The 24,706-nt window shown below is 41.5% G+C and overlaps 1 protein-coding gene and 1 non-coding gene across 7 annotated transcripts in view; one reads left to right on the forward strand and one right to left on the reverse strand.

Moving 5' to 3' along the window:
- ARHGEF6 (Rac/Cdc42 guanine nucleotide exchange factor 6) overlaps positions 1-24,706 on the forward strand; it is a 114,625-nt gene that overhangs the window by 891 nt on the left and 89,028 nt on the right. For 4 of the 6 annotated variants that reach the window (XM_010351491.3, XM_003940734.4, XM_010351492.3 and 1 more), the window contains exon 2: positions 750-833. In XM_010351491.3, the coding sequence (XP_010349793.1) occupies positions 750-833 (84 nt within the window). Of the gene's footprint in view, positions 1-749; positions 834-14,266; positions 14,272-21,605; positions 21,971-24,706 lie in introns of those variants that run through there. The other 2 variants (XM_010351494.3, XM_074391810.1) reach the window with 2 other exon arrangements.
- Positions 6,718-6,824, reverse strand: LOC120361933 (U6 spliceosomal RNA). Its single transcript, XR_005577963.1, has one exon. It is a non-coding gene; the product is annotated as a U6 spliceosomal RNA (small nuclear RNA).

Raw genomic sequence — 24,706 nt, forward strand, 5'->3', positions numbered from 1 at the left:
TTACATAAAGTTTGTAAAAGCAGTAGAAACCAGCTATATGTTTCGAATGCAATGTGCGTTCAAAGTGAAACCAACTTTGCTCTCTTTAAAACAATTCAAGATTTTTAATAGCTGGAAACCCACAATCATGAGAATAGGTAATTTCTAAAGTAGGCATTTTAAGTAAGCTTGAATGTACAATTTTACATTTATTTTCTTAAGGTTGTCATGGAATGTGACTGTGAGTATAACACTTTTGCCTTCATAAACCAGTTTGTATTTTTATTGAACAAATAAATTTACTTATAATTTCTTAAACTTGAGAAAGAGTGATTAAATGGTGATAAAATGCAAAGAAATGTGATCAAATGCAGGGAACAGCCAAGGGGAAAAAGAATTTCATTAAATTATCTAGGGGAAGGAGGAGAGAGAGGTACTAGGGATTGCTTCCTTGCTTGAAAGCAAGAACTAAGCTCAAAAACTGTCTTACTCTCCTGAATTTGCCATCAGCACACTGGAACAAAAGGCATGAGAGAAAGCTTGTAAGTAGGCATGGGTTGGGACTAAAGGTTTGGCGACATTTGAAACAAAGATCAACCGTTTAGATTTTTGCATCACTTCCTTCAGTGGTTATTTCTCTTCCTGGATTGACAGCAATGTTGCCCCACACCTTAAGAAGCCTGCTTTCCCTAGTTATCAGCAAATGATGAATACGCTTTGCTTGGCATGGGATGACAATCTTCAAGTAACATTTCACTGTGTTCCTCTAGTTTTGTCTGGATCCCCAAACTGAAGCTGACTGCATCAACAACATCAATGACTTCCTGAAAGGATGTGCAACCCTCCAAGTGGAAGTAAGCCTACCCCGGGTGCCTTCCCCGTTGTCATCTTTATTTTTTATTTTTTATTTTTATTTTTGCTCTGCTAATCAAGATGGGTGGTAAAAGTACTTGGTTTATTTACACTGTCATTGGCCACTGAGTTAAACAGAGGTGGCAGACTGGTCGTCCCCGGTAACGGATTGCTAGTTTGTCTTTTCCAGAAACCATTTCCAAGCAAAACAAAACAAAATCAAAACTCAAACAACGATGCCTTTTATATACAGGGTCCAAGCCCTGAAAACAGGCTTTCAGTGACAGAGCTTGTGTGGGCGTGTTCCCCTACTAAGGGGAACCAAAAGTGGGCCACTGACTGTTGGAGAGGGTCACTGTAATCCTTCCAAATTGAGAAAAGAGGAAAGGCCATTGTTACTCCTTCCCATGAATACTTTAGAACAGATGCCTTGAAAAGCTGAGAGAACCTGGCTCTGAGGTAGAAGTTGTGTAGTACATTGTGTTGCATTATTTTATATTATATGGATCCCTACAGTGTGTATGGGAAGTGTTACTGAAGGGGAGGCGAGACTTCCACATGTGCATCAAGTTGCTTAACTTCTCTGTGCTTCAGTATTTTTATCTGTAAAGTGGACATGCTATTAGCCAACTCATGGGATTGGTTTAAGAATCAAATAAAGCTGTACGTGGTGGCTTATGACTTTAATCCTAGGCCGAGGCAGAAAGATTGCTATAGCTCAGGAGTTTGAGACCAGCCTGGACAGTATGATGAAACCCTGACTCTACATAAAATGCAAAAATTAGCCAGGCATGGTGGTGTGTGCCTGTAGTCCCAGCTACTCGGGAGGCTGAGGTGGGAGGATCACTTAAACCCGAGAGACTGAGGTTGCAGTGAGCCTTGATCTCACCACTGCACTCCAGCCTGAGTGACAGAATGAGAGCCTATCTCGAAGAAGAAAAAAAAGAATCAAATAAGATACTGCATAATAATTTAGGGCCAAGAGCTCCGACATCATATAAGACCTATGAGGTAATTTATGTAGAGTCCTTGGCACAGGGCCTGGGACAGAAGAAGTACTCTATATTAGTACACTAGTATTATTTGTATTATCTGTGGACAAATAGTTGTGTAGTTTAAGCATGAACTCTGGTGCGAGACTTCTTGGGTTCAAATCTCAGTTCTCTCACTAGCAGCTTTGTGACCTTGGGCATGTTACTTAACTATGACTCTAGGCTTCAGTCTCCCTACCTACAAAATGGGAATAATAGTGGCACCTAACTCGTAGGATTCTTGTGACCTTTTCTAAAAATATATATTACTTCAACAGTTTGGGGGGAACAGGTAGGTGGTGTTTGGTTACGTGGATAAGTTCTTTGGTGGTGATTTCTGAGATTTTGGTGCATCCATCACTTGAGCAGTGTACACTGTACCCAATGTACAGTCTTTTATCCCTCACCCCACTCCCACCCTTCCCCGTGAGTCCCCAGAGTCCATTATATCATTCTTATGCCTTTGGATCCTCATAGCTTAGCTCCCCCTTATAAGTGAGAACATACGATGTTTGGTTTTCCATTCCTGAGTTACTTCCCTTAGAATAATGGTTTCCACCTCCATCCAGTTGTTGCAAATGCCATTGTTTTATTCCTTTTTGTGGCTGAGTAGTATTCCATGGTGTGTCTATATATATATTACATTTTCTTTTCTTTTTTTCTTCCATCTGAGATGAGCAGCATTTGGCCAATATATTGCATTTTCTTTATCCACTTGTTGGCTGATGGGCATTTAGGCTGGGTCCATAACTTTGCAGTTGCAAATTGTGCTGCTATAAATATGCGCGTATAAGTGTTTTTTCATATAATGACTTCTTTTCCTCTGGGATTGCTGGATAAAATGGTAGTTCTAGTTTAAGTTCTTTAAGGAATCTTCATACTTCAGGTTTTCCATTGTGATTATACTAGTTTACATTCCCACCAGCAGTGCAGAAGTGTTCCCTTTTCACCACATCCATGCCAACATTTATTATTTTTTGGTTTTTTAATTGTGGCCATTTCTGCAGGAGTAAGGTGATATCTTATTGTGGTTTTGATTTGCATTTCCGATGCTTAGTGATGTTGAGCATTTTTTCATATGTTTCTTGGCCATTTGTATATGTTCTTTAAAAATTGTCTATTCATGTCCTTAGCCCACTTTTGGATAGGATTATTTGTTTTATTTTATTTAATTTTTAATTTTTTTTGCTGATTTTTTTGAGTTCCTTGTAGATTCTGTATATTACACCTTTGCCAGATGCATAGTTTGTGAATATTTTCTCCCACATTGTGGGTTGTCTGTTTACTCTGCTGATTATTTCTTTTGCTGTGCAGAAGTTTTTAGTTTAATTAGGTCTCATTGATTTATCTTTGCTTTGTTGCCTTTGCTTTTGAGTTCTTGGTCATAAACTCTTTGCTTAAACCAATATCTAGAAGAGTTTTTCCAATGTTGTCTTCTAGAATTTTTATTGTTTCAGGTCTTAGATTTAAGTCCTTGATCCATCTTGAGTTGATTTTTGTATAAGGTGAGAGATTAGGATCGAGGTTCATTCTCCTACGTGTGGCTAGCCAATTACCCCAGCACCCTGTGTTGAATAGGGTGTCCTTTCCCCACCTTATGTTTTTGTTTGCTTTGTCAAAGATCAGTTGGCTGTAAGTATTGGACTTTATTTCTGGGTTCTCTATTCTGTCCTATTGGTTTATGTGCCTTTTTTATACCAGTACCATGCTGTTTTGGTGACTACAGGCTTGAAGCTGGGTAATGTGATACCTCCGGATTTGTTCTTTTGGCTTAGCCTTGCTTTGGCTATGTGAGTTCTTTTTGGGTTTCATGTGAATTTTAGGATTTTTTTTTTTTTCTAGTTCTGTGAAGGATGATGGTGGTATTTTGATGAGAATCGCATTGAATTTGTAGACTGCTTTTGGCAGTATGGTCATTTTCACAACGTTGATTCTACTCATCCATGAGCATGGGATGTGTTTCCATTTGTTTGTGTCATCTATGATTTCTTTCAGCAGTGTTTTGTAGTTTTCCGTGTAGAGATCTTTCACCTCCTTGGTTAGGTATATGCCTAAGTTTTTTTGTTGTTGTTTTTGCTTTTGAGTTTTTGGGTTTTTTTGCAGCTGTCGTGAAAGGGGTTGAGCTCTTGATTTTATTCTCAGATTGGTCATTGTTGGTGTATAGTAGTGTTACTGACATATTGATCTTGTATCCTGAAACTTTACTGAATTCATTTTTCAGATCTAGGAGCTTTTTGGGTAAGTATTTATGGTTTTCTAGGTACACGATCATGTCATCAGCAAACAGTGACAGCTTGACTTCCTCTTTACTAATTTGGATGACCTTTCTTTCTTTTATCTGATTGCTCTGGCTAAGATTTCCAGGACTGTGCCAAATAGAAATGGTGAAAGCGGGCATCCTTGTCCAGTTCCAGTTCTCAGGGGGAATGCTTTCATCTTTTCCCTGTTGCATATAATGTTGGCTGTGGGTTTGTCATAGTTGGCTTTTATTACCTTAAGCTATGTCCCTTCTATGCTGATTTTGTGGAGGGTTTTAATCATAAAGGGATGCTGGATTTTGTCAAATGCTTGTTCTGCATCTATTGAAATGATCATGTGATTTTTGTTTTTATTTCTGTTTATGTGGTGTATCACATTTATTGACTTGCATATGTTAAACCAAACTTGCATCCCTGGTATGAAACCCATTTGATCATGATCTACTATCTTTTTGATGTGCTGTTGGATTCGGTTAGCTAGTATTTTGTCAATAATTTTTTCCGGCCGGGCGCGGTGGCTCAAGCCTGTAATCCCAGCAATTTGGGAGGCCGAGGCGGGTGGATCACAAGGTCAAGAGATCGAGACCATCCTGGTCAACATGGTGAAACCCCGTCTCTACTAAAAATACAAAAAATTAGCTGGACATGGTGGTGCGTGCCTGTAATCCCAGCTACTCAGGAGGCTGAGGCAGGAGAATTGCCTGAACCCAGGAGGCGGAGGTTGCGGTGAGCTGAGATCGCGCCATTGCACTCCAGCCTGGGTAACAAGAGCGAAACTCCGTCTCAAAAAAAAAAATAAAATAAAAAAATAAAAAAATAAAAAATAAAAAATAATTTTTTCATCTATGTTCATCAGGGCTATTGGTCTGTGGTTTTCTTTTTTTTTTGTTATGTCCCTTTCTGGTTTTGGTTTGAGGGTAAACCTGGTTTCATCGAATGATTTAGGGAGGATTCTCTCTTTCTCTGTCTTTTGAAATAGTTTTAAGTAGGATGGTACCAATTCCTCTTTGAATGTCTGATAGAAACTTGTAACATTTCAATGAATTCATATATGTAAAGGCCCCAGAAAAGTATCTGGAATGTAGTAAGGATTCTCCACATGGTAGGTATTATTATTAGCAAATACTGGTAGCTTTGTCCCAGATAAACTTTGCTTCCTTCACCATTTTTCCTAAAGTTAGCCCTAGCACCAGGTTATATGTGTCTCAGAATGTTTTATTCCATTTTCCCTTAATGCCCAATTTGCGCACGCTTTCTCAATCTCTCTTTCTTTCTCTCTGTGTGTGTGTCTGTGTGTGTGACTTTTGACGCAGGTGTGATGGGCGATCACTTTATATCCCTTGTAGAATAATGTCTACTATGGAATTGTCTTTTCTCTCTCTCTCTTTTTTTTTTTTTTTCTATTACAGTCCGGACTCTTCAGGAAACTTTGAAGTTTTCTTTAATAAATACTATGGTATATTCTTTTTCTTTTTCTCCTTTTATTTATTTATTTTTTCTTTTTTTGAGACAGAGTTTCGCTCTTGTTACCCAGGCTGGAGTGCAATGGCGCGATCTCGGCTCACCGCAACCTCTGCCTCCTGGGTTCAGGCAATTCTCCTGCCTCAGCCTCCTGAGTAGCTGGGATTACAGGCACGTGCCACCATGCCCAGCTAATTTTTTATATTTTTAGTAGAGACGGGGTTTCACCATGTTGACCAGGATGGTCTCGATCTCTTGACCTCGTGATCCACCCGCCTCGGCCTCCCAAAGTGCTGGGATTACAGGCTTGAACCACCGCGCCCGGCTTTTTTTTTTTTTTTTTTTTTTTTTTTTTGATATGGCGTCTTGCTCTGTCACCCAGTCTAGAGTGCAGTTGTGTCATCTCTAATCACTGTAACATCCACCTCCCAGGTTCAAGTGATTCTTGTGGCTCAGCCTCTCAAGTAGCTGGGATTACAGGCACGTGCCACCATGCCCAGCTAATTTTTGTATTTTTAGTAGAGATGGAGTTTCGTTATGTTGGCCAGGCTGATCTCAAACTTCTAACCTCAAGTGATCCGCCCACCTTGGCCTCCCACAATGCTGAGATTATAGGTGTGAGCCACCACACCTGGCCAATATGATGGTATTTCTTTTTCTTTTTAAATTGTACTTTAGGTTCTGGGGTACATGTGAAGATCATGCAGGATTGTTGAATAGGTACACACATGGCAAGGTGGTTTGCTGTCTCCATCCCCCCGTCACCCATACCTGGCATTTCTCCCAACGTTATCCCTCCCCACCCTTCCACACCTGACTGTCCCTCCCCTAAGCTCCCCACCTCAACAGACCCAGTGTGGTGTTTTTTTTTTTTTTTTTTTTTTTTTTTTTTTTTTTTAAATAAAAACATGGTGAAGTTGCCAATGATTTCTGCATTCTGAAGCTGCAAGAAGGTTTACCGAGCTTCTTTGCAGTTCTAAGAATACTGGATGATACGGAAACACATTCCAGGTTAGGCATTGTTCAGGATTTTTCTGATAACTAATCCTTATTCCTTTGAGCACCAATGCTTAAAGTATTCTTCCACTTTGGATAGAAATATTTATTTTTAAAAAAATTATGTTTATTGCTTTTATTTTTTCATGGGACACTTCACAAATTTTTGTGTCATTCTCGTGCAGGGGCCATACAAATATTCTTTGTAGCATTCTAATTTTAGTGTCTGTGCTGCTGAAGTGAGCACAAGAGAGACATATTTCTAAAAAGTATGTCTTAATTTTCTCTCCTCTTAAATAAAAGGCACTGGAAAAAAATTCATCTCTTTTTGGTAATTCATGGTGACTTGAACATTATAGGAATATTGTAATGAGGCAATATCTGGCATCATGATTAAGCGCATGCCTTCTCTAGTTTGACAGATCTAGATTAGAATCTTGGCTCGGTCAATTACCAGCTGCATGACTCTGGGAAAGTTACTTGACCTCTCTATGCTCCTCTTTCCTCATCTGTATAATGGAGGCATTAATAATATCTACTGTAGATGACTGTTTTAAGGATCAAATGGGATAATACATCCAAGGCACTTAATATAGCACTGCACACAAGGCATGCACAATAGTTGTTTTCTGTGGTATTATTACTAGGTAATGTCCTTTGCATTGTTATGCACAAAATTATTCTTTTTTTTTTTTTTTTTTTTTTTTTTTGAGACAGAGTTTCGCTCTTGTTACCCAGGCTGGAGTGCAATGGCGCGATCTCGGCTCATTGCAACCTCCGCCTCCTGGGTTCAGGCAATTCTCCTGCCTCAGCCTCCTGAGTAGCTGGGACTACAGGCACGCACCACCATGCCCAGCTAATTTTTTGTATTTTTAATAGAGATGGAGTTTCACCCTGTTGACCAGGCTGGTCTCGATCTCTTGACCTCGTGATCCACCTGCCTCGTCCTCCCAAAGTGCTGGGATTACAAGCGTGAACCACCGCGCCCGGCTACAAAATTATTCTTGTAAGGGATGTATAGGAGCCATGTTGAGGCATTCCTAGAACCCAGAAAGAAGACTAATAAAATCAATACATAAGGAATGAGACCGAAAGCTGAACTAGGGAGCAGCAAGCAGCCAAGAAGATTGATCATCTTGTCTCAAGCTTCCAGGTGACTGGGAGACAGACCTAAACATAAATATTTGCAAATGTCACTGGATACAGTCTCTTTAGGCCCAAAGTGCCCGGCACAGTGCCTGGCATAGGACATACCTAATAGATTTTTGTTGACTCTGTAAAACTGTAGATGTACAAAAAGCAAGAAGAGCAGGGCTTGACTATTGCTCACAACACACTATTATTTATCTAAAGAAAGAATGTCGGCTTGAAATTGTCAGCTAGGAAATGCAGAAAAATGGAGCCAGAGATGCAGCACCATACCCACAAACTTAGTATTGGGCTCTGGGGCATGGTGACCAAATTAAAAAGCTGTTGCCGGCCGGGCGCGGTGGCTCAAGCTTGTAATCCCAGCACTTTGGGAGGCCGAGGCAGGTGGATCACGAGGTCAAGAGATCGAGACCATCCTGGTCAACATGGTGAAACCCCGTCTCTACTAAAAATACAAAAAATTAGCTGGGCATGGTGGCACGTGCCTGTAATCCCAGCTACTCAGGAGGCTGAGGCAGGAAAATTGCCTGAACCCAGGAGGCAGAGGTTGTGGTGAGCCGAGATCGCGCCATTGCACTCCAGCCTGGGTAACAAGAGTGAAACTCCGTCTCAAAAAAAAAAAAAAAAAAAAAAAAAAAAAAAAGCTGTTGCCTTCTGGCCCTCTGGTTAGCCAGTTGGCCTCTCCAAGTGACCTCCGTCTGTGTGTTCTCATATGGCTACACTGTCTTAGGGTCTTTAGAGAATCATACATTTAGTAACTGATCAAGGAAGTCTGCTGAGACATCTGGGAACAAAGTGCTGTCGGAAGCGCCCCACCACCTTCTTGACAGTGTCCTTTGTAACACAAATTTCTTGCTGTTGTTTGTTTGTTTTGAGATGGAGTCTCACTCTGCTGCCCAGGCCGGAGTGAGGTGATGCAATCTTGGCTCACTGCAACTTCAGCCTCTTAGGTTCAAGCAATTCTCATGCCTCAGCCTCCTAAGTAGCTGGAATTACAGGCGCCTGCCACCATGCCTGCCTAATTTTTGTATTTTAAAGTAGGGACTGGGTTTTGTCATATTGGCCAGGCTGGTCTCAAACTCCTGGCCTCGAGTAATCCACCTGCCTCAGCCTCCCAAAAGGCTGGGATTACAGGGATAAGCCACTGTGCCTGGCCCACAAAAGTTTATTAACTAGTCGTTTTTGTTTTTTAGTTTTGATTTTTGTGGGTACATAGCAGGTGTATATATTTATGGGGTACATGAAATGTTGTGATACTGGCATACAACATGTAATAATCACATCATGGAGAATGGGGTATCCATACCCTCAAGCATTTATCCTTTGTATTACAAAGAGTTCAATTATACTATTTAAGTTATTTTAATATTTACAATTATTATTGACTATAGTCACTCTGTTGTGCTATCAAATAGTAGGTCTTACTCATTCTTTCTATTTTTTTGTACCCATTAACCATCCCTACCTCCTTCCCCACTATCCTTCTCAGCCTCTGATAACCTGTCTTCTACTCTCTATGTCTATTAGTTCAATTTTTTTGATTTCTAGATCCCTGAAATAAGTGAGGACATGTGATGTTTGTCTTTCTGTACCTGGCTTATTTCACTTAACATAATGACCACCAGTTCCATCCATGTTGTTGCAAATGACTGATTCTCATTCTTTTTTGTGGCTGAATAGTACTCCATCATGTATACATACCACATTTTCTTTATCCATTCATGTGTTGATGGACACTTAGGTCGCTTCCAAATCTTAGCTGTTTGTGAACAGTGCTGCAACAAACATGGGAGTGCTGTTATCTCTTCCATACACTGATTTTCTTTCTTTTGGGTAACATACCCAGCAGTAGGATTGTTGAATCATATTGCAGCTCAATTTTCAGTTTTTCAAGGCACCTCCAACTGTGCTTCGTAATGGTTGTATGAATTTATGCTCCCACCAGCAGTGTATGAGGCTTCCTTTTTCTCTGCATCCTCTCCAGCATATGCTATTGCCTATCCAAAAGTTTTTAATTTTGATGAAGTCGAATTCCTCTCTTTTTTTATTTTGTTGCTTGTGCTTTTGGTGTCATATCTAAGAAACATTTTCCTAATTAAATGTCTTGAAGATTTTTTCCAGTTTTCTTCTAAGAATAATATAGTTTTACTTCTTATATTAAGCTCTTCGATTTATTTTGAGTTAATTTTTGTATATGGTAAGAGGTAGGGGTTCAAATTCATTCTTTGGCTTATGCAAATCCAGTTGCCTCAGTACCATTTGTTGAAAAGACAACATTAATCAATTCCTTCATTGAACTGATTAATGTAGCTATGTAGTAAGTTTTAAAAGTAGAAGGTATGAGTCCTCCAATTTTGCTCTTCATTTTTAAAATCATTTTGGCCATTCTGGATTTCTTGCATGTCCATATGAATTTTAGGATCATTTTGTCAATTTCTGCAAAAAAGGCCAGCTGAGATTTTGATAGTGATTGTATTCAATCTGCAGATTGCTTTGGGGAATGTTGCCATATTAATAATATTAAATGTTTAAATCCATGAACATGGGATATATTTCCACTTATTTGTCTTTAATTTCATTCAGCAATGTTTTGTAGTTTTCAGTGCACATCTTATACCTCCTTGGTTCAATTTATTAACAAAGAATTTTATTAATTTTGGTGTTATCAAAAAATAGGATTATTTTCTTGATTTGGTATTTAAATTGTTCATTGCAAGTGTATAGAAATATAATTGATTTTTTTTTTTGAGATAAGACCGTTGCCCAGACTGAAATGCAGTGGTATGATTACAGCTCATTGCAGCCTTAATTTCCTGGTCTCAGGTGATGGTCCTACCTCAGCCACCTGAGCAGCTGTGACCACAGGTGTGGAGCACCGTGCCTCACTAATTTTTGTATCTTTTATAGGTACAGGGTTTCGCCATGTAGCCCAGGCTTGTCTCAAGCTTCTAAGCTCAAGTGATCTACCTGTCTCAGCCTCCCAAATGGGATTACGGGTGTGATCCACAGTGCTTGGCCAATTGCTTTTTTATATTCATCTTATATTCTTCATTTCGATGAACTTATTCATTAGTTTGAATAGTTTTCTAGCGGATTTCCATATGGTTTTCTTATACGAGAGTATGCCATTGGTGAATAGAGATAGGTTTACTTCTTCCTTTCCAATCTGGATGCCTTTTATTCCATTTTCTTCTCTAATTTTTCTGGCTGGAACCTCTGGTACAATGTCTAATAGAAGTGGTGAGAGCAGACAGTGTTTCACCATTGAGTATGATGTTAGATGTGGGTTTTTGGTAAATACCCTTTATCAGACTGAGAAAGTTCTCTTATATTCTGAGTTTGTTTTGATTTGTTTTGTTTTTATCATGAAAAGGGTTGGATTTTATCAAATGCTTTTTCTACATCTGTTAAAATGAGACCACTTGTTTTTGTTCTTTATTTGTATGCTATATGACATCAGTTGATTTTCATACATTAAATCAATCTTGCATTCCTAGGATAAAACCCAGTGGATCGTGTTATATATGCACATAGAAATTTGTGCACATCTGTGATTATTCTTGAAGGATCTTTCTTCATAGAAATTGAATTACTGTGTACAATTCTGATAGATAATGTAAAATTGCCTTACAAAAATGCTATAACAAGTTACATTCTCACCAATAGTGTAGACAGCGTCTTCTTCCTCTCCCTGCAATACTGGATATTGTGTTTGTCTTTAATGTTCGCTAAACTGATGGATGAAAATGGCATTTTATTTATTGCTGTAATTTGTACTTTATGATTCCTAATGAATTTGGACATCCTCTTATCCCTTTTATTTGTATTTCCTTTTTGTGAACCAAATATATCTTTCTTACTTTCTTACAGAATGGAGAAGGCAGGGAAAAGACTCAGGTCCCAAGTGAAAAGTTTCCAGAATATATGGAAGAACCTTCATGTCTAGGTAGAGGATCACTGATGTCTCTCAACAACACAAATTCTAGCAATGGTAGTTTCACTTTTGTGTTGCCCTTGAAGTTGGTGGGAGTTAGGGACACCTACAGTTCTTCTGATCAGTCAAGAATGGCCTGGGTAATACTGCTTTGATTGCACTGCCCTGGCTGCAACTACATGATGGACTGGTCTCTGAAAGCTCTAAACCTATGGTTTTCCTAGTAGCCAAGCCTTTCCCCTGCCTTATCCCCAGAAGGTAATTTGCCTTTGTCCTCTGCCACTATTACTACCAACACATTGCCATTTATTTTTATTTATTTTTGAGATGGAGTCTTGCTCTGTCACCCAACTGGAGTGCAGTGGTCTGATCTAGGCTCCCTGCAGCCTCCGCCTCCTGGTTTCAAGCGATTCTTGTGTCTCAGCCTCCAGAGTAGCTAGGATTACAGGTGCCCACCATCATGCCTGGCTAAGCTTTGTATTTTTAGTAGAGAAAGGGTTTTGCCATGCTGGCCAGGCTGGTCTCAAACTCCTGACCTAAAGTAATCCACCTGCCTCTGCCTCCAAAAGTGCTGGGATTACAGTCATGACCCACCACACCCAGCCCCAAGTTTATTTTTTAAAAACATATTTTATTCTTGAAGGATTTCATTGAATGTATATGAGGTTCAATTGGTATTTATTTCACTTTCTTCCTCCTTCCCCCTCTTCCTCCTCTCTTACTCCCTCTCTTACTCACTCTTTCTCCCTCCCTTTCTCTTTCTCCCCCACCTCTTTCTTTCCAGTACCAGCTGGTAGCAGTGTGTTTTTTCTCTCTGCCCCCACCCCCTCATTCCCTCCTGGCTCCCTGAGTCACTCCATCTGCCTTGTCACTGGAACAGCATGGGTGCCCTCCCCAAAGTGAGGCCTGTGGGATGGACGGTTTGCCATTTCCCAGGGGCTGCTCTGCAGGGAAGCAGTTCTGAAAGTAAGGCAGCTCTACTAATGATCATGAGTCAAGGCTAAATACCTAGCAGTGCAGTGCCTCCCGGGAAGAGTTAGGCAGAAGGCCCAGCAACTAACCAGTAGCTGTAATGGGTATAAGCAGATCTTCCTTCAAGCCCCGACCCTGCCAGTTGTGTGAAGTCAGGATCTCCTTTTCCAGGCCTCAGTTGAGTCATCTGTAAAATAAGGAGACTAGAGTAGGGGTTGGGTAATGTCTAATGGTTGTAATGTCTGTTTTTAACTGGCCCATTTCCATCAGTTTCCGCTAGGCAAAGCTTTGTGTATTTAGCTGCTCAGTTGGAGCTAGTGAGAAGACCGAAGAGGATTTTGGCAAGTTCTTTTCTTCTGTTGTGCAAATCTGACATGCTTAATGTAGTTTCCACGAGTTACATTAAATGTCACCCACGAGTCTGGCCATCGTAATGTTTTAAAGACTGCATTGTGTTTCTGTAAAAATTAGACTTTGAGTAAGGTTTTAAATATTTCCCACCTATCACGAACATTTTCGTTCTCTCCCAAAGAGACTATTTGATTTGGGGCCTGTTATCAGAGAGGCCGGGAAGGGCATCCAGGATAGTTCGAGGAAGGGTGGTGTGTGAAGGGCCTCTGGAGAGCTAGCGCTTCTCCACTTGCATGTCTCAGCGGCTCATCATAGAGTTTGGGGGTTCTGAGTTGCATCTAGGGGTGAGGGAGGAAGCAGGTCACCAGAAAGGGCTAGTCCGTGAGTCTGGGGATCCCGCCCGAAGCTCTGGCAGTGACCCGCTGCATGCCAGGCACTGGCAGCCTTCGGGTAGGGGCTGAGGCAGGCGGCAGCAGCATGCGCAGTGTGGCCGCTGCCGCTACACCGCGGCTTTTGCTGCTGCCACAGCTAGCCGGGTTGCTGCTGCTGCTGCTGCTGCTGCTGCTGCTGCTGCTGCTGCTGCTCTGCCCGCGCCGCTGTCACTTCCAGTTCCTACTTCTGCGATCCAGGTCCGGGTCACTGCTTCTCCGCTGCTGGCCCAGTGCCTCCAGGCCGCTTTCTCTCCGCAGCTCCGCTCCAGCTCCGGCTGCGGGCGGGAGGGCACCGGCGCCAGCAGCTGAGCGTGATCTGGAGGAGCCTCGCGGGCTGGCTCCCCGGGCAGTCGCTCCCCTCCCGTCGCCGCCGCTTGCACCCTCTCCCTGCTCGCAGCCAGCGCACCCAGCGGGGCGCGCCTCCAGCACCCCCAGTTCGGCCCCGCGATCCTCCGCCCGCCGAGCGGCACGGCTATGGCAACAAGAACTTGAGGACAAGACTCTGACTTCCCTTTAGATTAAAAAACAATCCCCGGACTGGAGAGGTTGCGGGAGCGGCACAGAGTTTGGAGACTGGCGCCCCCTCCTCGCCCACGTCCAGGCGCAAAGTTGCAGCCGCCCCTCCCCGCTGGGGCGAGCCCAGCCCAGCTCTCCAGTTTCGCCCTGGTGGCGGCCGCGCTCAGGGCAGGATCCCAGCTCCGGCTGGGTTGAACGGTTCCCGCAGCCTTGACACAGGCTTGCGCGCCCGCTCGCCGGCCCCGTGACTCGGGAGGGCGAGCGGCTTCCAGGAGGCGGCGGCGGCGGCGCGGCTGGAGTGAGGGAGCAGCCGGAGGACAGGCGGGCAGCGGCCGAGCCAGGTGACCTGTCTGGGGGCAAAAGGGTCAGGGGAAGGGGAGTGCACGAGGGCCCGGGGGTGGGTGCTGAAGGACCCCCTTTGAAGAGGAGCCGCCCTTCCTTCCCACTGCCGTGGCTCGCAGCCCCAGCTGCGGGGTCCGTTCTCTGCCAGGGCCTCACAGTGCGCTGAGATCCAGGGTGCCGGGAAGGGGGAGATGGGAGCTGAGGGCGCAGAGCGAGGACGCGCCAAACTTAGGGGCTAATTGTCCATCTCTGGCCACAAGATTTGCATCCGACTGGATTCTTTCCTTCCCCCAGAAACAGAGCAGGAGTCAACAGTATCATTTTTAATACTAATTTGATGCCCTCCCAACCCGGAGCATCCGTACATTTGGGGATGTTTCCTGCGTTGAGTATAAAGTGATCTGTTGCAGGAATGGTTTGTGGATGGAAAAGACCTGTGTTCTACAAGGTGTTCCAAAGTGCCTGTAGTTAATTTCAAGTTTTCATTTTCCAGTCATTTAGGAACCCAACAGGTATTTGAGCTATTTCGTTTCTTAGCTCCACGGTGGAGAGCCCTCAAGTTTATCTCTGTCTCTTCAAAGGTCTTATATTTTAATTTTTAATTTGTTACTGTTTTTGGATATAGGGGTAATTCACATAATATTTTTCCCTTTTCTTAATGTATAGTGGGAATAAAAATATAGTAAATGAATATATTTTCCTCTGCAACTATGTATATTTTTGTCAATAAAAGCTTCGCATAAATGAAAAAAAAAACTGACAAAATAGGATAAATTTCAGTTGATGTTCTGTAAAGTATTAATAATTTTAAAGGCAAGATTCAAAGGTCCAAACTGTTTTGTTTTGTTGTTTTTTTTTTTTTAACTTATATTGCCTGGAAACTCATAGTTTGTCCTTGGACTTCCTATCTTAATTTTGACATTGACCACGGTAAGAGGATCTCTGATGACATCATTTGCTCCAGCCACAGTTCTGGCATTCGTGACTGAGAGCACCTCTCTTCAAAACGTAAGGCCTGGGCCTGCCCTTGTGCTTCAGCTGAGGCATTTCCAAGGATTTCTCTTCAGCAAAGTATTATGCTACATGCCAGGCAATGCTGCAGTCCCTTCTTACATAAGCCAGCTTCAGTCTGGTGTACGCTTTGGGTGTGCTTAGAACAGTTAAAACAAGGGAGTGTTATGTCTTAGTCCAGGTGCCGGGGCAGATGATTGGAGTTTTGAACAAAGTAAATTTCCAGCTACTATTCTCATATTGCATTTCTTCGGTGCTTAATTTTTTTGAATGCCTTCTACTTATCTGAAACTCTCTGTGCCCTTGTAAAGGATGTAGGAGAGATGGCATTACTTTCACTTGACAAAGAAACAGAAAAGTTTAGTTGATCGAAGTCATACCGCTTATCACTCGTAGGATCAAAACTCTAACCTGGATGTCCTGCTTTCCGCCTAGGTTTTTTCTTTGTTCATTTGTTTTTACTAAAATGTTACATTGTATGTGAAAGTGTTTTCTTTGGCACATTTTATGGATAGTGTATCTTCCAAGGAACTAATTTTTTCTATTCTTTTTGCCTACTCACATCTCGGCCTTGTCTTTGCTTGTGCAGGGCTGGTGCTGTTCTTAGGGGTGAGGACAGGAGCAGAGTTTTCCAAAGGATGGTCTGTGGTTTGTATTTACCTACAGTTGGCCTCCTCTCCACTCACATTCAGGGATAGCAGGTGCTGAATAGAGTGAGTGGCCAGGGCCCCAAAATTTCTCATATTCATTTGACATCATTAGTCCAAGTATAATATTACTTCAGTCTTTACAAAGAAACTCATTCAGGAGAGGAAATTGGAGACCATGAGTTTTGTTCCTTTACAGCAATCTGTTCGTCATTGTGCTTAGGATCATAGATGCTAAGGAGGAAAAGGAGTTGAGTATTTACCATTTCTCAGGCACTGCCTATGTTCCAGGCATGATGCTAGGTGCTTTAAGTCTATTATCATATTTAACCCTTGCAATACTCCTGGGAGGTAGGTGGCATTGTACCCATTATACCCTGGTGAAAACTGAGGTTTGGAGATGATCCAGACTGATGCTTCACACTGCCAATGCAAAGCAAAACCAGAACGTAATCACTGATGTACCTGACTCCAGAACTCATTCCCTTTGTCTTGTGCTAGGCTGTGGCCCCCAAAGAGCTATTGATAAATATAGGAACAACTAGCTCCTTTGTTTTCAGACATGGCTGTACATTGGAATCCCTTGGGATGCTTTTTAAAAAGACAAATAATTGGGGTCTGAGTTAATTGGTCCTCAGTGAGACCCAGCCGCTGGTATTCCTTTTTAAAAAAAAATGCTTAAATCAACTTTATATTTACATTCAGGAAATCGCACAAATCCTAAATATATAGTTTGGTGAATCTTCACAAACTGACATACTCATACGGTCTGCACCCTTATTAAGAAACAAGCCACCCTCGTGCCCCTTCCCAGTCACTACTACCCTGACTATCCACCACTATCCTAGTAGATTCCCGACCGCCCCCCGCCTGTTTGGTACTCCATATGAGCGGACTCATGCAGTATGTACTGATTTGTATAAGGTTTATTTCACTCAGCATAATATTTGTACAAGTCATTATATTTGTTGCAGGTAGTAGTGGTTCATTTTTCTTCCTTGTGTAATATTTCATTGTATGGATATACCTTGCTTTGTTTTTCTACTCACTTGTTGATGGATGTCTACATTATTTTCAGTTTTTGTTTGCTGCAAACAATGCTGCTGTGAAGATCCGTGTAAGCGTCTCCTGGATAACATATACACACATTTCTGTTGGGTTTATGCATTGCAGTGGCACTGCTAGGTCATAGGGTCTGCACATGTTCAGCTTTAGTAGGTACTATCCAGCTGTTTTCCAAAGCTGACAAGCCTCGTGATTTTTTTCTGAAAGCTCTGCAAGTGCTTCTAATGTATATCCAGAGTTGAGAACCATTTCCCTGGTTTATCCAGAGTTCAGCAACCTAGTGACCTCCAGTGTTTACCACTAAGCTGAGAACCATACAAAAGGAGATCCCAGCTTTCTTCTCAGCCTGAAATCTTTTAGACAGTCTTCTCAGTAAAACTGGGCAGCTTACACCCATTTTCCCATAATCCTTTGTGTCAAGTTACCTTTACACTGTTTGTCCACCCTTGCTTTGGTTTATTCGTGAACACGTCTGCTAGCCTCAGAACTTTTCAAAGGTAGGAACTGAAATCTGATCATCTTTATTTTAATTAATTAATTAATTTTGAGACAGAGTCTAGCTGGGATTACAGGTGCATACCACCATGCACAGCTAATTTTTGTCACGATGTTGGCCAAGCTGGTCTTGAACTCCTGACCTCAAGTGATCCACCTGCCTTAGCCTCCCAAAGTGCTAGGGTTACAGGTGTGAGCCACGATGCCCGGCCCTAATCATATTTATAACCCTAGCACCCAGTACAGGACACGGCATAGAGCAAGTGCTTAGGGAGCGTTTGTTAGATGAAGGACTGAGTACTCAGAGAATATCTGGGCTGCAAAAGAGACATTACATCTTTGCACTAAGAATTTTGTACCTTATTCATAGGACACTGCCTCAGGCCCGCGCTCAGAGCCTAATTACTTTTACTTATCTCAGCATGTTGGCATTGTGGGTAATCTGGTTGCTCACCCTGAAATCGATTAGAAATAGCAGATTAAATGAGATGAAGTGAGGTATGTGAAAGCACATTGTAAACTGGAAAATAACATCTAAATAGAAAGTTGTGATAAAGGGAAATGAGGGGCTGCTCTAGATTAGGTGCACTGGCAATGGCAGAATGTCTATATATCTGTGTGTGACATGGAAGAATTGAAATAAACAGCATGTCAGCAAAGGAGACAGAAAAACTATAAAAAGCAGACCCCCAAACACATAACTCTCTGGGGACTTTTGGTGTGTTGTCGGGCATGCTGTGTGGTCTAGTTGCTAGAATATGTTCTTTTTCCTGCCTTGATCTGGGTTTGATTCCTGGTCAGGGCAGCCTTTTTTTTCTTGAGAAGTAGTATACCAGTGCAGGGACTAAGAGCTTGAACTTTGGACTTGGACTGACCGGTTGGCCATTTATTAGGTATATGCCAACCTCCTAGGAGGTAGTAGCCATACCACTTACTAAGTACAAGCTTCTGGCTGGGCACGGTGGCTCATGCTTATGATAATAGCATTTGGGAGGCTGAGGCAGGCATATCACTTGAGGTTGGGAATTCGAGACCAGCCTGCCAACATGGTGAAACCCCGTATCTACTAAAAATACAAAAATTAGCCAGGCATGGTGGCCAGAGCCTATAATTGCAGCTACTTGGGAGGCTGAGGCAGGAGAATCACTTGAACTTGGGAGGTAGAGGTTGCAGTGAGCCAAGATCGTGCCACTGCACTCCAGCCTGGGTGACAGAGAGACTGCAACTAAAAAAAACAGCATATGCCTCTTCTTAGGGTTAAATGAAAGAAAGTAAGTAAAGTACTTAGCATGGTCCTTGGCAGTGAATGGACTCTCAGTAACAGCTAGTTCCTAATTGGAATTTTAATATATCCCAGTAGATCAGTGTTCTGGGATGTATTAAATAAACAACATTGCATTATTTTTAAAAAGTTCACTTAGTTCAGTTATGTTAAGCTAACTCTGTTTAAGAAGTGAGTCACTGATTTTTAGCAAGATATTCTTTTGAAGTCTTAACATTTAAAAAAATTGGAAGGGTAGGCCAGACACAGTGGCTCACGCCTATAATCCTAGCACTTTGGGAGGCCGAAGTGGGGGGGATCACCTGAGGTCAGGAGTTAAGAGCAGACTGGCCAACATGGTGAAATTCCATCTCCACAAAAATGCCAAAATTAGCCAGGCATGATGGCGGGTGCCTGTAATTTCAGCCACTCGGGAGGCTGAGGTGGGAGAATCGCTTGAACCCAGGAGGTGGAGGTTGCAGTGAGCGGACATGGTGCCATTCCAGCCTGGTGACAGAGTGAGACTCTGTCTCAAAAAAAAAAAAATTGGAAGGGTAAAGTGTGGGCTTTCCAGGGGTTATGAGGTTTTACTATTTGCATCTGAAATTTAGACAGGGATAAAACTTGCAATAGGAAAAAAAAAAAAAAATCCAGCCATCTTGTCTCTCAATTCTATGTTCTACTCGGCAGAGACTGCTTGTTTTCGGGAAAATGTTTTTAAAAATAAAGTCAAAGGTAAAATCCTCACATATTTTCTAATACTTAACACATCTCTGGAAGGCAAAACAAAGTTGAATATTTCTGGATGTCTTAGATGAATAGTGATGTCAGACTTGGCCTCTGTTTTCAATGCTTACCAGCAGAAATTAATCCTTCAACATTATTAGCATCTTTCACTCACTATTAAAGTGCTTTTGTTTCTGAGTTTAAAAGCCTCTGTGCTTTTCATCCTAGAAAATAATTGAGATTACAGCATGTTGAAATGTGTTTAAAATAATTTTGATAGTATATTTAATTGGTTTTCATATTTTGTTTGGAAGGCTACATAAAGACAGTTTAAATTTCTGTGATATTGCAGCCCAGTGATATCCATGGAGCAGGAATTAGAATTCTAAACTACAGTTTCAGGCAATATACATGCAATTTGAAGAGTTTTAGGAACTGCTTGTAGGAGTTCTTGTTGTTTCCCCAGCTTATTGTCTTGCTGTTGTTCTCAACGCTTAGCATGGCCAATTTTTAGCTGCTGAAAACAATTTGTATATGGTTTCCTTTATAACAGCTCAGGACTAGAAATATATTTGGGGATCCAGTTGTAAAGAGGAACTGGAGAAAACAAAGCAACTGAATTCTTCAGAGACTATGAATTATTCAGTTGTTAACCACAGTAACTTCTTGAGCTACCATTTTGTGTTCTAATAATAGAAACTGTTTGGATGGATTCCTCTGGGTATTGAAAAATCAGATCTTTTCATTCTTTTCTAGTCTATGCATAAACTAGTAAAATCTGAGAAAAGACTCTTTTCAGTTGTTTATGTTTACCTGGATGAACAAAGTTAATTTTTGTCTTTTAAAACAGACATATTTATTTTTTAATCAAAATAGCTTGAAATTTAAAAATACATCCCAAAGCAAGATGATCGTTTCGGTTAAATTAAACAATGCAATGAATGGTCTTTTATTTTTGGCGATGATTGCCAAAAACCTCCCCCTCTTGCCTTCAGGAAATAAGCAATAAGCCTGATGAATTGGGCATCTTTGAGGGGAAAAATCAAAATCAAGGGCTTCTATTTAAAAAACACAGTACGTAATATCTAAAAAGGAAAGGCATTGTTTCCGAATTGGGGTGAGGGTACCAAATATGTACCAAAAGGAATGCATTTTGTTCGAAAATTTGATCAATTGTTAGAATCTTCCTGACTGGAGGTATAAATTATCTTGTTTTAAATCTAACTCACTCTAATTTGGTTTTAATGTTGACTGTAATCCAGGCTGTTTCTGGGGACAACAGAACACAATATAACTCTTTACTAAAACCACACAGTCTTGGCCGCTCTCCCCTACTCCAGCCTCATTCGAATTTGGTCTTATTGTTATCATTGAGGTGGCCCTCAAGGATCAGTCTGAGCAGTGATGCAACGTTACCGCACAGCATAAGGTATGCAGAATGATTGGTGATGACATTTGGGGTTAGTATCAAGAGGAAATGCAGGGTCTGGCCTTTGAATTGCAAATGAAGGAGTGTGAAGGCACTTGCCAGTTTCTTAGGGCTCTTGCTTTACCAGCTTTTTAGAGGGGGTGGTGTATGTTCACTTAGTCCAGAAGCTGCATTTCAACATTGGCAATGCCACTTCCTCTGCTGTCAGATGGACGAAAGACCTATGACACTAGACATCTGTCCGATTAGATCCAGGCTTCATCATACCCTGGCAAACTGGACGTTATCACACAAAAAGATGTATGGGATCAGAGATGTAGATCATCCAAACCAGCATAGAGTCACACATCATTTCTATTGGACTTCTGGCAGAAGATTTACCTTCCTAATTAACTTCTACTTAGGCAAATAGAGTAAAATCCAAGCTTTATACTTTCTTGGGGACTTGAATATTATTCCAGAGATCAGACATGTCAATTGAGGGACTGAATAGGGCAACAGGGAAAAGAAGGAAATAAAGTGTGATAAAATGCAGCAGTTTGTGAAGCAGCAAGTGAGATTGTTACTAAAGACTTGTCTCAGCCTTGACAATAACAAAGATGTTTCCCTACTCCTTGGAAGCACAGACATTATTTTAAGAGGCATTTTCTTTTCTTTTTTTTTTTTTTTTAGACAGAGTCTCTCTCTGTTGCCCAGGCTGGAGTGCAATGGTGCGATCTCGGCTCACTGCAACCTCTGTCTCCTGGGTTCAAGCGATTCTCCTGCCTCAGCCTCCCCAGTAGCTTTGATTACAGGCACGCGCCACCATGCCCGGCTAATTTTTGTATTCTTAGTACAGACAGGGTTTCACTATGCAGGCCAGGCTTGTCTCTAACTCCTGATGTCAAGTGATCTGCCCCACCGTGGCCTCCCAAAGTGTTGGAATTACAGGTGTGAGCCACCATGCCAGCCTTAAGAGACATCTTTAAGGTGTCAAGCATCGTTTATGAAAAGCCCTGCCTGTAAAGCAAGGCTGAACACTAATTTGTATCTTCTTCATATGGAGGTCTCCAGCAAAACAGAGATATGTACTAATAATTTCTGAGAAACGTTTGCAAATTAGGAGACTGCAGTCTTTTACTAACAAAAATTTAACAATTTTTTTTTGTGAGAATATACACTGTGATAGTAGAAATAAGCATTTGCACTGTTTGTATAACCACTTGGCATTATCTGAAGAAGGACTGATATTTGGGAGTGTGTTGTATATTAGGGCAAATCTTGATTCGAGATTAAAAAATCACCTTCAAGTAGAGACAACAGAATAGAAAATGGTGTTAGTGTTAGTGTACCTGTGGGTGACTTCATTTACCAGATTTTATATAGTGTTCTTTTTATTTCTCATCTTAAAACAAATTTATGTATTACTGCCTGAACACCAGGTATTCAATAAATGTTTATTGAATGGATAAGGAATGGGTATTTGAATGGAAGTGAACTTTTAAAATTTCATTTTAGACAGTTTGCATATTTAAGAGTCTATATGTAGATGGGCAGGAGTAGACTTTTATTCATAAAAATGACTCTTCAGTGGGTAAAAATGAGAACAAAAAGAAAGCTGGGTTTCCCCTAACATAGCGTTACTTTATGCCAACCTAGAGTACTTGTTTCAAGTTTCTTAAAAACTAAGAAAAAAAGTAAATTGAAAGTGTGAGATACTAGCTCCTGTGATGTCATATGGAAGCCTTTTTCTGCCTTTCCAGTCTCCAGGCTACTTCTTATTTCTTATATGACGGAAATTCTCTTGCCTTCACTGGGCTTTCAAGGTGTGAGCTCTGCATGTGAGGATTCTCTAACTGTTACTTTCTCCAAAGTGATCCCAGGCAGTAACTTCACTCCTTTTTGGTGAGGTAAATGCGTTGCCAGCATTCTTCACTTCTCTCAATCATATTCCTCAAAAAAAAAAAAAAAAAGAGAATTTATTTTTTTCCAGGTGATAGAAAATATATGAGCCTTGATTTATCAAATTCTGCTAGAAAAAAATGGCCTTTTCCTCCTGTCTTCAGGGAAAGGCATGCCTAAAGGGCAGGTGCTTGTGGTGGAAGAAATACCTGTTTGAATTTTAGATGGGAGAGAAGACTGACATTTAGCAAGAGCTTGTTCAATGTCTGTAAAATGAGCACCATGCCTGGCACTGTGGGCTCCTGCCTGTTGGACAAAAGCAACATGTATGTGTGAAAGAGTGAAATTTAGCAGCATATAGCAGTGTATGGTTAGGTGTCCAAGTTAGTGGTTCCAGAATCTAGAGCCTAAACGCAAGAGGAATTCAGAAATCAGGAAGCCTGTTGTGTACTGAGACATAGTGTTTGGGGAAAATACCATGGAAGGGAGTGATTTGGGATGGGCCCTGAAGGATAGCTACCATTCAGATGGTTGTGAGAACTTTCTGAAGGAGAAGTATAAATGTCAGAGAGAGGCACAGTGAAGAAAGAAGATTCTGGGGCATATAAGGAGATGATGGTGAGTAACAATGGGCCTACTAAGGTCCATCTTAGAGATGCTTGAGAATAAATTACTTTAAATTTATTTATTATTATTGTTTGAGATGGCATCTTGCTCTGTCACCTAGGCTAGAGTGCAAGACGCTAGATCGCCCAGGCTAGTGGTGCCATCTCAGTTCACTGCAACTTCCGCCTCCTGGGTTCAAGTGATTCTCCTGCCTTGGCCTCCCCACTAGCTGGGATTACAGGCGTGTGCCACCACACCTGTCTAATTGTTGTATTTTTAGTAGAGACAGAGTTTCACTGTGTTAGTCAAGCTGGTCTTGAACTCCTGACTTCAAGTGATCAGGCCGCCTCAGCCTCCCAAAGTGCTGGGACTACAGACATGAACCACTGCACCTGGCCTTGAGAAGAAATTTGAATGTCAGTCTGAAGAGGGTGGACTTGATCTTGGGTTGTATTAGGCTTTTTGTTGGAGACTTTGAGAGTGTTTTGAGAGACATGAGTGATAACTAAAAGCACCATTTCTGATGAGTCAGAGATCTGAGCTCCTGAATGCCCACCTAACAGTGTTTAGATTGTTTCCTAGGTGCAAATCCTGTCTGGAATATGTTGGAGCAGGATTAAGTTGGAGCAAGATTCATTAATTAATTGATGTCTGTTAGGCATTGATGAGTGTCTCTGAAAATGACATACTTTTGAAAAAGTGAATCACACAGATATATAAACAGGAAGAGCCAAAGTCTTTGGCAAATGAATGACTGAAGGTAATCTCTAAGTAAAGAGAGAAAATAATAATAACTTTGGCGTCACATCCTTTCCTCCAAGTTTAGCTAGTGTGAGGAGGATTTGGGGCATGTGAATTGTAGTCTTTCCAATCACACGTTACCCCTTCTTGCTGCTGGTGAGTTGCTTTGCCATGTCCCATTGTGCTCTGGCTGTGAGTGGGAGGCGGTTTTAGAGCATGAGCATGAACAGGAAAGGGTGGCTTGTAGTGTTTGCCATTTATTCAATTTTATGACAAAAACAGTTTAAAATATAACCAATTCCAGAAAAGCAGTAAAACCCCACAGTTCTTTGCAGCTTCTCTTCTCTGTAATGAGAGGTCATGGTACTTTGTGATGGCATTTAGAAGAATTTCTATTTCCTGGGACAAGCAAGCAATTGCGGATGTTGCCCACACTCAGCATACAACTTAAAAAATTAACAACTATGGAGTTTGAAGCACCTTGGTCACCGTATGGTCACAGGGCTTAGTTTTGCTGATGAGTACAGGTACATCTAATTTTAAATGATACATGTTTCCTGGAAAATTGCATG

The sequence above is a fragment of the Saimiri boliviensis genome, chromosome X, assembly GCF_048565385.1.
Source record: "Saimiri boliviensis isolate mSaiBol1 chromosome X, mSaiBol1.pri, whole genome shotgun sequence".
Taxonomy (NCBI): domain Eukaryota; kingdom Metazoa; phylum Chordata; class Mammalia; order Primates; family Cebidae; genus Saimiri; species Saimiri boliviensis.